General features: G+C 33.4%; 1 protein-coding gene across 1 annotated transcript in view; it reads left to right on the forward strand.

The window, feature by feature from the left end:
- LOC117108644 (low-density lipoprotein receptor-related protein 4-like) overlaps nt 1-14,502 on the forward strand; it is a 15,210-nt gene that overhangs the window by 283 nt on the left and 425 nt on the right. The window contains exons 2-6 of the mRNA XM_033250739.1: nt 1,909-1,998; nt 3,120-3,341; nt 4,118-4,298; nt 12,061-12,197; nt 14,125-14,376. Of these exons, the coding sequence (XP_033106630.1) occupies nt 1,920-1,998; nt 3,120-3,341; nt 4,118-4,298; nt 12,061-12,197; nt 14,125-14,376 (871 nt within the window). The 5' untranslated portion in view covers nt 1,909-1,919. The remainder of the gene's footprint in view (nt 1-1,908; nt 1,999-3,119; nt 3,342-4,117; nt 4,299-12,060; nt 12,198-14,124; nt 14,377-14,502) is intronic.

Below are 14,502 nucleotides of genomic sequence, written 5' to 3' on the forward strand. Positions count from 1 at the left end.
AAACAAACCACATATTTCGGATAAGGCAATCAATTAATTGCCTCACCAAAAATGTCATTTATCTCATATATTGTAATATTTGTGGTAAACAATATGTCGGAGAAACAAAAAACACTATGAGAATGACACAACATAGATCAGCTATCAGGACATCTAAGCTTGATCAACTAGTAGCCGAACATTTCAATTTAGCTGGTCATTCAATTTCAAATTTCAGAGTGATTGCAATTGACCATAATGCCAGTCGGAGCTACAAAAATCGCAAAGATAAAGAGAATCACTGGGAACTTTTACTTAAAACAACCACACCATTTGGACTCAATATTAGGAACGTTCTCCCAGTACACTAAATTAAACCAATGGCATTTCAAATTATTCTGGATAAATCATTTGGCTTATTTATTGAGGCTTGCCTCTAAAGTTTAGTTTTGGCCTTCCTGTTTACTTGTTTAGGCTTTTTATTCTAATCTCACCCAGCCTATTGTTTCAAATCATGCTTGCATGAAATTCTCACTAAATAAAACAGTGCAAAAATATATGCAAAATATAATGCAAGAAAAAAAATCAGAACGAAAACAATGGCTTTTCCCAGTACTGCTGCGAAAAGCCAAATATTCTGGATACAATAATTAACCTGCTAAGCTTCTTAAAGCTGCAGCTGATTATATAGCAGAACCTTTGTTTTATCTTTAATTTATCATTTACACAGTGCAAGTTTTCTGCAGCATAACACGTAGCAGGGTAACACCATATAAAAAAGAGTCAAAGGTAGTTTTTTTTTTTTCAATTATCGCCTAATTGTGGTATTACATAAAACATTATAAACAACAGATTAATGAATTTCTTTAAAATTTTAATATATTTTACAAACACCAATATGGTTTCCGTAAAAAACACAGTGCAAAATTATCTTTAATTAATTTAACTAATAATTACTTCATCAGCAAATTGATAAAGAAATTCGACGAGTGGAATATTTATAGATTTTACTAAGGCCTTTTACACCATTAACCACATTATTTTACTCTCTAAACTCAAACATTATTAATTACCGAATTCATCTTAATATTTTGATTTACGACTATTTGCAGATGATTCAAAATTATTTCATAATTTCGAAAAGAAGTAAGCACTATAAATCTGCCTTTAGTTAATTATCACTTTCAGAAAATTATTGATTAGTGGGATGCAAACAAGGTAACAATAAACGTAAATAAAACTAATTTTATTAATTTTCATGGAAAAGGTAAACATATTTCTTTGTATGGTTGTTTATGTGTCAAAGACAATAAGTGAGGTAGATGACGTGGTTTTTGTTTTTTTTTTTTTGATCTACCATGAACAAGCACTAAACTTGGAAAGCACACATTAATGAAGTTAATCAAATTATTCGAAAGCAATCTAGAATATCATTTAAACTAAGAAGCTTTGTACTACATTATATTGTAATTTTATTATATAAAGCATTTATACAACCCAATTTAAAATATGGTTTACAAGTCTAGTGTAATACATACTTTTAGAAATTTATACCCTTCCTATTTAATTTCCCAGAAGAGTGTGTGCGTTGCATAACATTTTCTAGGTTTAGGAACCATTATCTCCCATATTTTTTCAACTAAGCCTTTTAGATATTTTAAACTCCATAAATTTAAGGTAAACGTATTTGTAATTTAATTTATATCATCTTTATTTTTTACCTAGTTTAAATGATTATTTTGAAACAATGGCTCATTATCAAAATACAAGATTTAAGTATGGTAACAATTTCTACGTAAAAAAAATAAACAGTAACCGGACAATTGGCAGTGTCATTTGCTGGTTTAAAACCTTTTTATGTAATAGTTTTCTAGCTATATCAAAATGTAAGAGAAATCTAATGTTTTTTTTTCTTCTGATATCTGATAGAAAACCGTAAGATGGCAAATATCCTGAGCTTGACTAAAATGTGTGTCTTGATATTAGTGACTGCAACTCAAATCTTTTTTTCTCTCGGTCGTAAGTAGACCTATTTCTTTCATTTATTTTATTTTTTTTAATTAATTCTAAAAAGTTTAAAAAAACACATTGATATACAATTACTATTAAAATGGGGCATATTTTACTTATTTGTTATTACTATTCCTGTCTTCCAACTCGTTCACTATGTTTCTAAAGGCCAACTTAGACAGCGTCGTACGACGCAACCCGACGCCATTCATCGTCGGAGACAGTCTTATGCCGTTTAACATTCTACGATGCGACTGCCTTCGACGCAAATCATACAGAACCGACGCAGCAACAAATCTCGTCGGGCTGCGTCGTATGACGCTGTCTGAGTTTGCCTAGAGCATACATGTCGTAAACAGTGGGTCTTAGTTGTTTTTTACTTACTACTTAACTCAGTCTTGCCAATTCGAAAGAAAATCAGCAAACAACGCACTAAAAGCAAAAATTCATCCGAATATTGATCGCAACTGTATGATCCACAAGGCCAAACAGTGCTTTACCAGGAAGCTACTGTAATTTATTTTAGACGTATTCGCATTTTACAGTTAATAGTTGAATAAAAAGTAGAAACACCACACTGAGAATTCTAGAAGCCTTCCTGTATTCTGTTACCTTCGACTTACATTGTTCTGCATTGGGTGTTCTGGTTTACATGCACAGGATATTCCTATTTAATCTACCTTTCCGTGTTTCAATGTAGATTTTAGATTTTTAAAGAAAAAAGTAAGATATTTAGTTTAAATACTATCAGTTAACAATCAAATTTTGCCTAAAAAAATCTTTGAAATTTTGTTATGTATCATTGGGTTTTGATGTCACCTAGTTTAAACTTTAAAATTCATCCTTGATATTTTACTTTTCCGCGCTTTCTATACTGGTTTCTAAGACGACATGTAAGTTAGTAACTTCAATCAGATCTACAATAAGTGTTATGCATATCATTTAATGTAGGACTGTCATTGAGATTTTCATATCATAATCTTGTGTTTTTAGTACGTTCGTAACAACTAAAATTGTATTTTCACTTGTATTAGGCCCTATTAGTAGTAATAAAGGAGGATTAGTACTGAATTTTAGAAATGGCAGTGCTATATTTTTTTAAATAAATATAAGCTATCAATATTCCACAGGTGACGTCATCTTTGTGGCAGATTCTAATGGCATTTCTATTTCGGATATCGATCACTCTAATCCTTCTGTTCTTAATTTTACGGAACGTCTGATCGAACCTGATTTGTTACCGAGCTTTCCTACCTACAATCCATCTACTTCAACTCTCTATTTCTCGAGCAATCTGAAAATTATTAAATATTCTCTGAAAAACAAAAGTTTGGAAACATTCATTTCTGCAGGTAAATGTTATACTAGTCTAAATCTCTGTCCAGATTATCAAATTTTCTTTGACAAAAAACTGTTATATGCCCATATATGGTCATGATGTGCCTATATATGGCCAAGATATGAAGTCATCATAACCATATTTAGGCATGTCACATGTTTTTTCAAACAAAATTTGACAGTCTAGAGAGGGCTTTAAGCTTTGTCCATATTTTCAAATTATATTTGACAAATAGAAACTGCTGTATGCCCATTGCCAATATACTCATTATGTGTCTATAATATGGTCAGTATGTCAACATGTCATCATGGCAATATTTTAGACATATCAATAATGTATGAATATGTCAAGTACGATAATATATTATTTATATAGGCCTACATTAATTGTACCGGTATACATGTACCGTATATAAGTAAACTGCCAATGTTGGACTTTTTGCCGTTATAAATTTAACAAAAAAAAGTGGCTGTTGAAATATGTTTGCTTCACTGGTAGTGGGCGTAACACACCTGGCTGGGACTAGCCAACCGTTTTTATAGATTATTTTGATTGTATATTTTAGACCAATAATTTTTATTTTTAAGGTTTAATGCCTTTGGAATGCTTAATTCAATTGTTGTTTGTCACTTATTATCCACAATGAAATTATCTCCTCTGGTTTGTCACTTGTACCCATGGCATAATTTATAACGTCTCTATAATCAAGTAGGCCTAGGCATAATATGAATAAACTATAATATATTATATTTATCATTGAAAATGGGTCAAACATCTTTTCGATTACAGAAACAGAAAACGGTTTTCAAGCAATGGATATTCACGTCACTGAACAGAGACTCTACTTTGGAGAAAATATTAACAACGTTAACCTTATTGAGGTCATTAACTTAGATGGCACCGACAGAAAAACATTTATGTCTAATGTTACAGGTTTTGCTGAAGAAATACAAATAGATGCAGTAAACGGGTAGGATACACATGTTGGTTTGTAAATACTAATATATAAGCCTATTATTTAATTTCTTAGGCAGCCTCTATCAAAAATTATCTCTTTCTCACACTGAATAAGCGCAAGAGTATAAAATGAAGATATGTAGGGTTTTTTATATAACTTTTGCGCATGAATTGTTTGCCTGTTTCCTCATATTGTTGAGTCATATGGCCAAATAAAAATATACTTTGTACTTTGGTCTGGTGGCGCTAGCAGAGGCCACCTTGACATTTCCCCCTACTCTTTCGTTTGACAGGCTTAGACTTAAAAATAAAATGAAATTGTGCCGATCGAAAATGCGCAATCAAAGACGTCGTTCCATAGTTTATCACCGCCTCCACCTTTTTCTGACCACCATTTTTGACCGCCTCTGATTTTTTATTTGTGCATTTAATTATCTTTATTTATATATTTATTTAATTTATTCAATCCTCAAACAACAGCGATAGAAACTTACATAAACAGGTTGGAGAAAATACATACACAAAGAAACAAAACATATGGTACAAATTTACATTAACAATTTACTATTAGGCCTATATCAGTCATGAGATAAAGAATGATAATATTAATTCCACATTTTAATTCCTTAATTTTTTTCTATTTAAGTAAGTTGTTAACTTGAAATTAAAATTTGATAAAAAAAAATAATCCCCTGTTAATTTTCAGACCCTTAAATATTACTTTTTCTGTATCCTTTTGCACAGATCCATAAATTCAATCTGTTTCTGGTTGGAAGCTTTAACTTGATCTTTTAAAAGGGCTATTCGAAATTGCATTTGAATTTTTAAGGTATTTTTTTCCTTTTTCCTGAACGTCTAAACTGCGGGGTGTCTCAAGGTTCCATTTTAGTGCCCATCCTTTTCTTATTATACATCCGTCCTCTTGGGCATGTAATTTCGAAACACACATGCAGATATCACATGTATGCAGATGACACCCAACATAGCATTTAAGCCAGAGTCACTTGACGATGCAATCCGATCTATAAAAGCATGTTCAAATGATGTCAAGTCATGGTTGGCACTGAACATGCTATGTTTTAACACTAGTAAAACGGAAGCATTGAATATTCACTCGCGCTATCGCAAAAACTTACCGAATGCATTATTGTTCCATTTGTTTCTGTTCGTAATATTGGCCTTACATTTGACTCTACAATGACGCTTAAAAAACATGTAACCAACATTTGCAAATCTGTTTCTTACCACATCAGAAACATCAGGCAAATCAGACGGTTTCTGAACGAAGAGGCTACATTGAAACTTGTGCACTCTATTTTTACATCTAGAATCGAATATTGTAATGGAATCTTATGTGGACTACCAAATGCATCAATCAAGCGAATTCAACATCAATGAAATACTGCCGCACATCTCGTCAAACAAATACCGAAAACTTAACACATCACCCCTACATTTAAAACACTTCACTGGCTTCCAGTAAGACAGCGCGTAACATTTAAGATCCTTGTTTATACCTTTAAATACTTCCACAACTTATCACCTACGTACCTGACTGATCTTATCCATCCTTGGTCATCAACATGTTATCGAAGTCTTCGTTCCACCACATGTCCATATACTTTATCTACCCCTTTAATTCGTTCTAATATGGAGAGAGGTCCTTTCAAGCTGCTTCTCCCAAGCTATATCTGTATCCATTTTTAAGGAGAGACTAAAGACCTACTTTTATCAAACTTTTTAATTTTTCCATTTTTGTTGTTTACTTTTTTTGTTTACTTCCATCGTTCTGAGTTTTTCTAAGATAGGCTAGTCTAGACGTCAACCAACATCGCTTGAGCATCTGTGAGTTATGATCCTGCAAACCACTGCTTGCCAGTGGTCTCAATTGCATGAAAACTGTGTGGTGATGTTGGTTCCCCTGCGACAGTCTGTTTCTGATGTTTTTTATTTTTAGGTCGCTTGGTTAGAATTTAGTTTTGGTTTGTTTCTTTTGTGTAACTTATAGCGCATAGAGACCATGTAGTATGCACTTTACAAGTCCCAAAACATTACTAGTACCATTACCATGATACAGCTAACCTGAGATAAACCTCTCTTTGTTACGTCTACTCGGTCAAATGGAACACGGATTATGTTCTTAGTGCGAGTACGACTAGGAACGTTCACTGTAAACAAAGGTACAAGATTGCAATCAATAGAATTAAAAATGTTGTGAAAAGAAATAACATCAAAGTCCACGTTTACTTAATGATTCAATATTTACAGATAATCGGGACCTGAAATTTTAAAAGTACTTACTGTCTATACGATGATTGTGCTAAAACAAATTACAACCAAATTGACTTTTATACCTAATATTAAACAATAAAAGCGAAATACATTAAAATCCTCCATTACTCACTACACAACACTGGCTAGCGCTTGCATAAATTGACTTACCATTTGGTTCGATGTTTTTAGTCTAAGCACCTCCCTGACTTGGTAAGCTATTGTCTGATCAGGATGTTCTTAGTCTAAGAATTATTGTCGTTTAGAAAAACCGCTCCTTTCCTTCGCTCCAGGTTCATTAATGGATATGACGGTAAACAATTATTGACCAAAGTGTTAAATATTTGTTTCATCCCTTGGCTGTGTTATGTTGTCATATAATGTAGTTATCTCTTGTCCATCACATTTATTAGAAGCTGGAAAATTTTACTCCTTAAAGCAGTCTAAATGGCTCTAAGTATTATACTTCTTTCAATGTTTACATTGGACCTGGCTGAAACGCTGGTGGCGCTCTAACTAATATAAAAGCTTGGAAATTAAAAAAAAAACAGATGTCAGGAGATCCCACACCGTTATGCTACTAGTATATATTCTGTGAATTACAAATAAAATAAAGGCAATTGCCCAGTCATTTTCTTAAGTATACAATTTTAATTCAGATAAGACATTCCCTCCACCACCACCACCCCCTCCCCGACTTCAAAACGAACTAGTTGGTCTCAAAAATCCAGACACTCTTTCGTTATACAGTACATATTATAATGACATTGATTGGAAAAGCTTTAAAAGTGGGTTTTTAAAAAAAGTTTTATGTATATATACTATTATTTTGAGAATCTTGGGATTTTTAAAGCATTCTTGGGATATTTTAGACTGAATCTTGGGAATTTGTATTTTCCCAGTGGCTGGATACCGCAGTTTGGCCGTCTCGATGGATTGTCCCGCTTTTCGTGGTCGTGTCCCGCTGTTCCGCCCAAACCCTGAATGGTCCCACTTTTCAACTTTTATAAATAAAAATAATCACGATAATACCAAGACTAAACTCCCGGAGGATACTCTAAAATATATGACCATCACAGACGACGAGCAGTGTTAATATAGTGATTAATAGCGATACGAAAAAGATTATTAGTTTATCAGTTTTAATAATTTATGTGTTTGCTTATTTTATGTTTTTTTTTTCTTATTATTATTATTCTTGGTCGATATTGTATTCAAATATGTATATACAATGGCCTAGCTCCTGTCTCTTATACACATCTAGATGTGTATAAGAGACAGATATAATATATTCAGCAATGTTTTCTTGTGGCTTGGTTGTTACTCTGAGTTTCGCGCCCTATGGCGGTCGTCAGACAACTGACAGCCTAAGGTTGTTACTTGATATTATACCCATTTGTTACCTGTTTCTTTCCCTTTCATATTTAAATTTGTTGTGACGGCACTTAGTGATGAGCTCGTTTTTTTTTTTTGTTAACTGTGTTGGGTTCTTTGTTGCATAGGATGGCGAGTTTTTCTTTAATGCATAGGTTACATTTCCCTGATTTGCGCATGTGTGTGTTTGATTTTTTTAGGATATCCCACTTTATTGCATATTCATGACCTTTTCTTTAGTTGCCATATTTTTTTTAGAGTTCCGTTTCTTTTTCGTATTGTTCGTGTCTAAACGATTTCGTGTGGTTGTTATACTTTGCTTGAAAGGCCCTCCAGATATATCTAAATATATGAAGAGCTTGATTGCAAAACCCCTTACATCCACTTTTTTTCAAAATTGAGTTAACAGTGGTAATTATATCTACTTGACAATACACACCATGCTAGACTATTGGTTAGTTACAAAACACCTTCCATCAAGCTCAAATTACACTAACAAAAACTACTTTTGATGCAGAACTCCTTACATCCATATAGCATTTCCTTCAAAACACCTTAAGTCCATAAATAGCGCCCTCTAAAAAATATTAACCAATGAAATACAAGATTATTGTACCACATGACTGAACAGCTGATTGACTGCACACAGTGCACATGCTGTTTACTGCCCCCCCCCCCCATGAAAAAAGGGCATAACTGACATTTTTGGCGAAAATGAGTTATATAGCCTAGTGGGGTCAGTACATCATGTTACACATGTTGACACAAAAAAAATCGTAAAAAAGTGTCCCCCGGGCTAGATAGGGGCATGGCAAAAGGGCATAACTACACAATTTTCAGTAAATCCCCAAGGCAAAAGGGCATAACTGCAAAGATAGGCTGTGATACGCTGAAGCGTGACGTTCTTTCAACAGCCAACCAATCAGAAGAGAGCTTTCTCCCTGGTTACAATGAAGGTTGCATGTTAAGTTGTATTATTTTTATTATTCCTACTGTTTGAGTATTCACAATTTGTAAATAGAAATTAGTTAAATAGTATGATTCTTGACAGTAGCATATGTCTAGTTAATGTTAGGCAAACATGATAAGCCTAGTTAATTTATGCTATATAATCTTGCCTTACTTTGAATGGCAACAGTTTAATACTATGGAAATAAACTATAGGAAAATAGTAACTGTTTAATAAAAATAATTAACCATGGCAGAATAACAATTCACATTTTAACTAGAAATAACAGTGACAAAGAGGGACAACTAAAACGATTATTAAGTAAATAACTATGGCAAAGAGGCATAACTATAACATTTATTTATAGCAAATGGCATGACAAAAAGGTATAAATGCACAGTTTACTCGAATCAACTGTGTTCACTAAGCAAACAACAACTTACATTTCCATCTAAATCTTTATATAAAATACATTTTCTAAATATCTTATTAGAATATAAAAAAACAATAATAGAATCATAGAAAAGAATTGCTAATAATAATAATAATAATAATAATAATAATAATAATAATAATAGGCCTAATTTATATTGGTAATTACATGACTTAAAGTGCCTCTGCCACCTATTCTGACAATTTTTATAAACTACAGCGTGTTTATATTTATAAATATATTATAAACACAAGTGTTGGTCATATATTACGAATAAAATTGTTTTTGTACGAAAAAAATGAGTTTAAAGTGTCATTTTTGAAAGACCTTAGAAACAAAGAGGTCACTCAATGACGTCATTGGTGACCGACTTTGCCAAACTTCATCCAAGCGCGAAATCAAAACAAACACTGCGACGGTGGCCTAGTGGAGGAAGAAAAGCCCCAACTTCTACCCTAGGCTGTTAGTATATTACAGTTTTCCCGAGTTTTACAGAATATGCCAGTAAATTGTGTTGTAGGGGGTTAATAAGTGCACACGAAGTAAATGTTTTACGTTACCTAAAGATAGTAAAAAGACGTTGTTGAATTAACTTTGTCAATTTTACAATTCAAATTTTCATGGGCTGGATGAACACAAGTCAAAAGAATTCGTGTGCCTCACTTCGTGGATGATCACTTCATGTGATTTGCACGCGGAGAACGTTATCTTGTGTTTATAAGATCTTTGGTCCAATGTAAACATTGAAAGGGGTCTATAAAAAGGTTAAAATGTAGGCAAAGTGTGGCATGAGGGCCAGATGTGGCCTGCAAATTTGCTGATGCCTTCAAAAATAAATTTAAAAAAACAAAACCTGTTCAATGCTATTGCCGGACGCAGATCATATGCTGTCTCTTATACACATCTAGATGATATTATTTACTGAGTATTGTGTATGTATACAAAGTATCTGTAATGTTAATAATCACATTTCCCCCCGCTTTTGGACGTTCAGGGTTTGGAATGTCTGCTGAAAGCATTATAGTGCAGAAAATCGACCAATGAGTTAGAACGAAAGAAAAACGCATTTTCAGGATATGCACTCCATTCGACTACCCTAATATTACTTACGCAACTATAAAGTCTACCAAATGTTGCTGTAATAATTACTTGCAGATTAATTATTATATTCATTAAGAAAAACCAACAAAACCTTTGTGAAAGTTAGCGTAGCCTCACCGTAGGGTAAACAGAAAATTCATAAGCCTATTCGAGGCCCTTTACATCGGCAGAGGCGTTCACTTTCTGGGCGCGCTCGCACATGGCAACATTTGAAGAGACGAGTTTATAAATTGAATAAAAATAGAACAAATACAATTTCTTAAATTTTTATTTTTCTTGTCGATTCCTAGTATATGTAACTATATCATACAGTATGTGAGTGTTTCATCAATGTAGCTTTCATATTTTTGGCACAACAAAAATATAAACAACCAAGAAAGTGTATTAAGATAATGCTTTCTGCCTCCAGTTAGAGCGCCGCCAGAGTTTCAGCCAGGTCCAATCAAAGATCTTATACTGTAAACACAAGATAGCGTATCTCCGCGATTTACGAGCAACAAAATAGAAGTGTCGATTTGGCAGCAGAAAGTAATCATATTTGGGAGAGAGCGTTCTAGTTGTTTCCAAGTTCGTTACCAAGTATGTTATTATTCCTTAATTGTAAATCGACGTTTCTAATTGTTACGCGTAAAGGTAAATTCGCGCGGTGTACGCCATGCAAAGCAGTTAATCAAAGAGTATAAATAGAACAAGAGAGCCAACAACGCTCATTGAGAGCGTAAAAAACGATACGCTCTACGCAGCTAGCGTAGAACGCCAACTAACGCTTGTATGTGTTTTATTACCCAGTACTGCACCGCGCACGGTAGGTTTGTCTGTTTATCTGTTCTCCACAAGATACTGTATTTTGTTTTCTGTTTACTGAGTTTATAGCGGGCGTACTTCTACCGCGCTGCGCAGCGCTGCACTGGGTAATAAAAAGAATATACAACCGTTAGTAGGCGTCCTACACAGGCATGACGTTTTTACGAACGGGACTTTGCTCTCTTGTTCTATTTATACTCTTTGAGTTAATGTTCAAAAGTTTTCATTTTTGCAACAAGAGGGCGCTGTACACTGCGTTCTTATAGAATTTGCACGGGGAGAACGTTATCTTGTGTTTATAAGATCTTTGGTCCAATGTAAACATTGAAAGGGGTCTATAAAAAGGTTAAAGTGTGGGCAAAGTATGGCAAGAGGGCCAGATGTGGCCTGCAAATTTGCTGCTGCTATAAAAAATAAATAATAAAAAAAAACCTGTTCAATGCTATTGCCGGACGCAGATCATATGTAAAAGTAATGTTAAAACTTAGCACAAAGGAGCTATAAAATGCATTTTTTTGTATATTTTTTATCCAATGTCTTTTTAAAATAGAATAACTGATTGAATTGAGATGGCTATTATTATTGCAACACAATTTCAAATAGGTTTTTTTTTATATTACATCATAAGCATTGAAATCTGTTAGGTCGCTTTCAAAAATTTGAGCTGGAAAAAGTAACTGCATGATTGACAGAAATTCTTAGTTTGGCTGTGTAAACTGATTGTTTATTTCTATTTTTAATTTGATATATGTTTAATATCTGTTTCATCAACCTGTTTACTTATGTTAGTACTATGCCGGATATACTCTACTGACACTAAATACGGCTTTCTTTTGTATTTAGTTATTTGTACTATAGTACAGCCGGCAACGGTATAATTCCTGCGTTCATTGCTCGAGCAAGATTGGATAATTCAGTTTACCATGATATACTTGTAGATACTAGCCTTGATTCCCCAAAATTGGAATTAGATGTTGAAGGTAAGCTAATGTGAAATCTCAAACATGAGTTAAATTACAAATGGAAACATATACTGTAATAATGTTAGATGACACTGCTACTTAACTAGTCATTTAACGTAGACATTGACAAGCTACATAATTTGTTAAGGTCCCACAAAACATAAGTGTAAAAATATACACAACACGTGTTTTTGGGACCAGTGGGAAACGCGCGTATTTAAAGCTATGTTGTGATGATTTAGCTAGTTAATAAGTTTGTCACTATGGAAAGGTCAATTAAAATTTGGTTCACACCAAACCAATTTAAAAGTATTTTAAACGGCCTGAAAGTAGAAATAATACCACTTCAGACCGGTTATGCATGATTACGCAATAATAATTTGCATATGCGGGTATATTAATTTTCATATTTTGCTGGAAAATTAATTTGCATATGCTGGTATATCAATTTATATATGGTTGTTTATTAATGTCCATAATGTTGATATATTAATTTGCATAATACGTGTATGTAAATAATAACAATATTGATAAAATCAGATCCGGTAGCTTTACTCCTGTCAATAGCTTCATGGAGGAAATAAAAATTTCCTCCATGATAGCATTGAGTAAGTTATGAACTTCAGTTTGAGTAATTGGTTCTGAATAAAATGAATTGGTTACTGGTTGGGAAAGAAAATCGGAAAAAGTGTTAGACGATGCTGGGATATCGTTTGTAAGATTTACAGGTATATTTGAAAAATAATTGTTAAATTCATTTAATTTGTTCGGTTGATTTCAGCATCATCTGAGTTCCATCACCGTTCTCATGGATGAGTTCATCAGGAAGATTACTGAATGATTTTGATTTGCCCTTTCCTAGGATATTATTTATAATTTTCCATGTTTTGACAGAATTATTTGCATTTATAGAAAATAAGTTTGAGTAGTAACTTTTTCTTTGCCGTTCTTATTAGTTTCGTTAGAGTATTTCTGTAACGTTTATATTTAGTAAATATGGTATGTTCGAAATTACTCTTAATTACTTTTGAGTACAACTTGGTTTTTTTATGAATCTATTTTTAATCGCTTTGGAAATCCACGGTTTCATTTTGTTATTGGTTTTCAATGATTGGGTTTTAAATGGCGAATGTTTATTGCAGCAGTCAAGAAATATAGAGTAGAATTGGTTATAGGCTAAATCAGTATCGTTGCATGCGTAAACGGAATCCCAAGAAATGTTTGATAGATCATTTAAAAATCATTCTGCTTAAAATGTTTATAATCTCTAATAGCAAGGAACGTATCATTACTGGTTTTATTGTCATTCATATAGTCAAAGATCGCAAAAAATGTAGGAGATGGTCAGATACCTCACAAGCAATTGTTCCTGAGATTCTATTACGAGTTAATGCGTTACTATACATATGATCAATAAGTGATTTGGATATAGGACGGTTCGATGATTCTATTATTTGGATCATGTTTGAGCATTCAAGAGCATTTAAATACGTATTTATTTCACTATTTCCTGTGTTAAATAAATTAATATTGAAATCACCTACCAAGATACATTGTTTCTTATCTGATTTAATTTCATTTAAAGTATTTAATAAATCTTCCATGAAGTCGGGGACCTTCATCTTCCCTTTACGGTAAACCACCCCAATCACGAATTTTTCAGACCCATCGACAATCTCAAACCACAAGGACTCAGAATTACAAACGGAAAAGTCAAGTCGTTTGTACTTAACTGAGCTGCGGTGTATGTATGCTGCGACGCCTCCGCTTCTTCCGAGTTGGCTAACCATGGTCTGATGTAGGCTTCACAAGACTTTAAGTTGGCGGTTTAGGTGACTCAGTGACATAGAGACTGAATTTATAAATACAGTAATAGGTGTATGTTACCTCTAATTGTTACCGTATACAAATGGTACTAATATACAGTATATTTTTAAATCTACAGCGGGGAAGATGTATTGGTGTGATTCAACCTATGGACTTGTTGAACAAGCAAACTTGGACGGCTCAAATCGTACAACTATTGGATCCGGTAGCCGGCCTAACCAACCTGTAGTGTATGGTGATTATCTTTACTGGTGTGATGACGACGGTATATTCTATGTGAATATTGAGGCTGGTATGGCATCTCAGAAACAAATCATTACTGGCGATTCAATAGATGGGCCTTTTGGACTGGCTTTAGGCGTATATGATGGTAATAATAACATGTCCTATCTTATTCTTACGAATATACACACACAACAATATATATTACATATAACATATACATATATGTGTGTATATGACAAAATATATGTATGTGTGTGTATGTGTTTATATG

The sequence above is a fragment of the Anneissia japonica genome, unplaced genomic scaffold (genome assembly GCF_011630105.1).
Source record: "Anneissia japonica isolate Jap-2015-1 unplaced genomic scaffold, ASM1163010v1 scaffold26_len2425191_cov177, whole genome shotgun sequence".
Taxonomy (NCBI): domain Eukaryota; kingdom Metazoa; phylum Echinodermata; class Crinoidea; order Comatulida; family Comatulidae; genus Anneissia; species Anneissia japonica.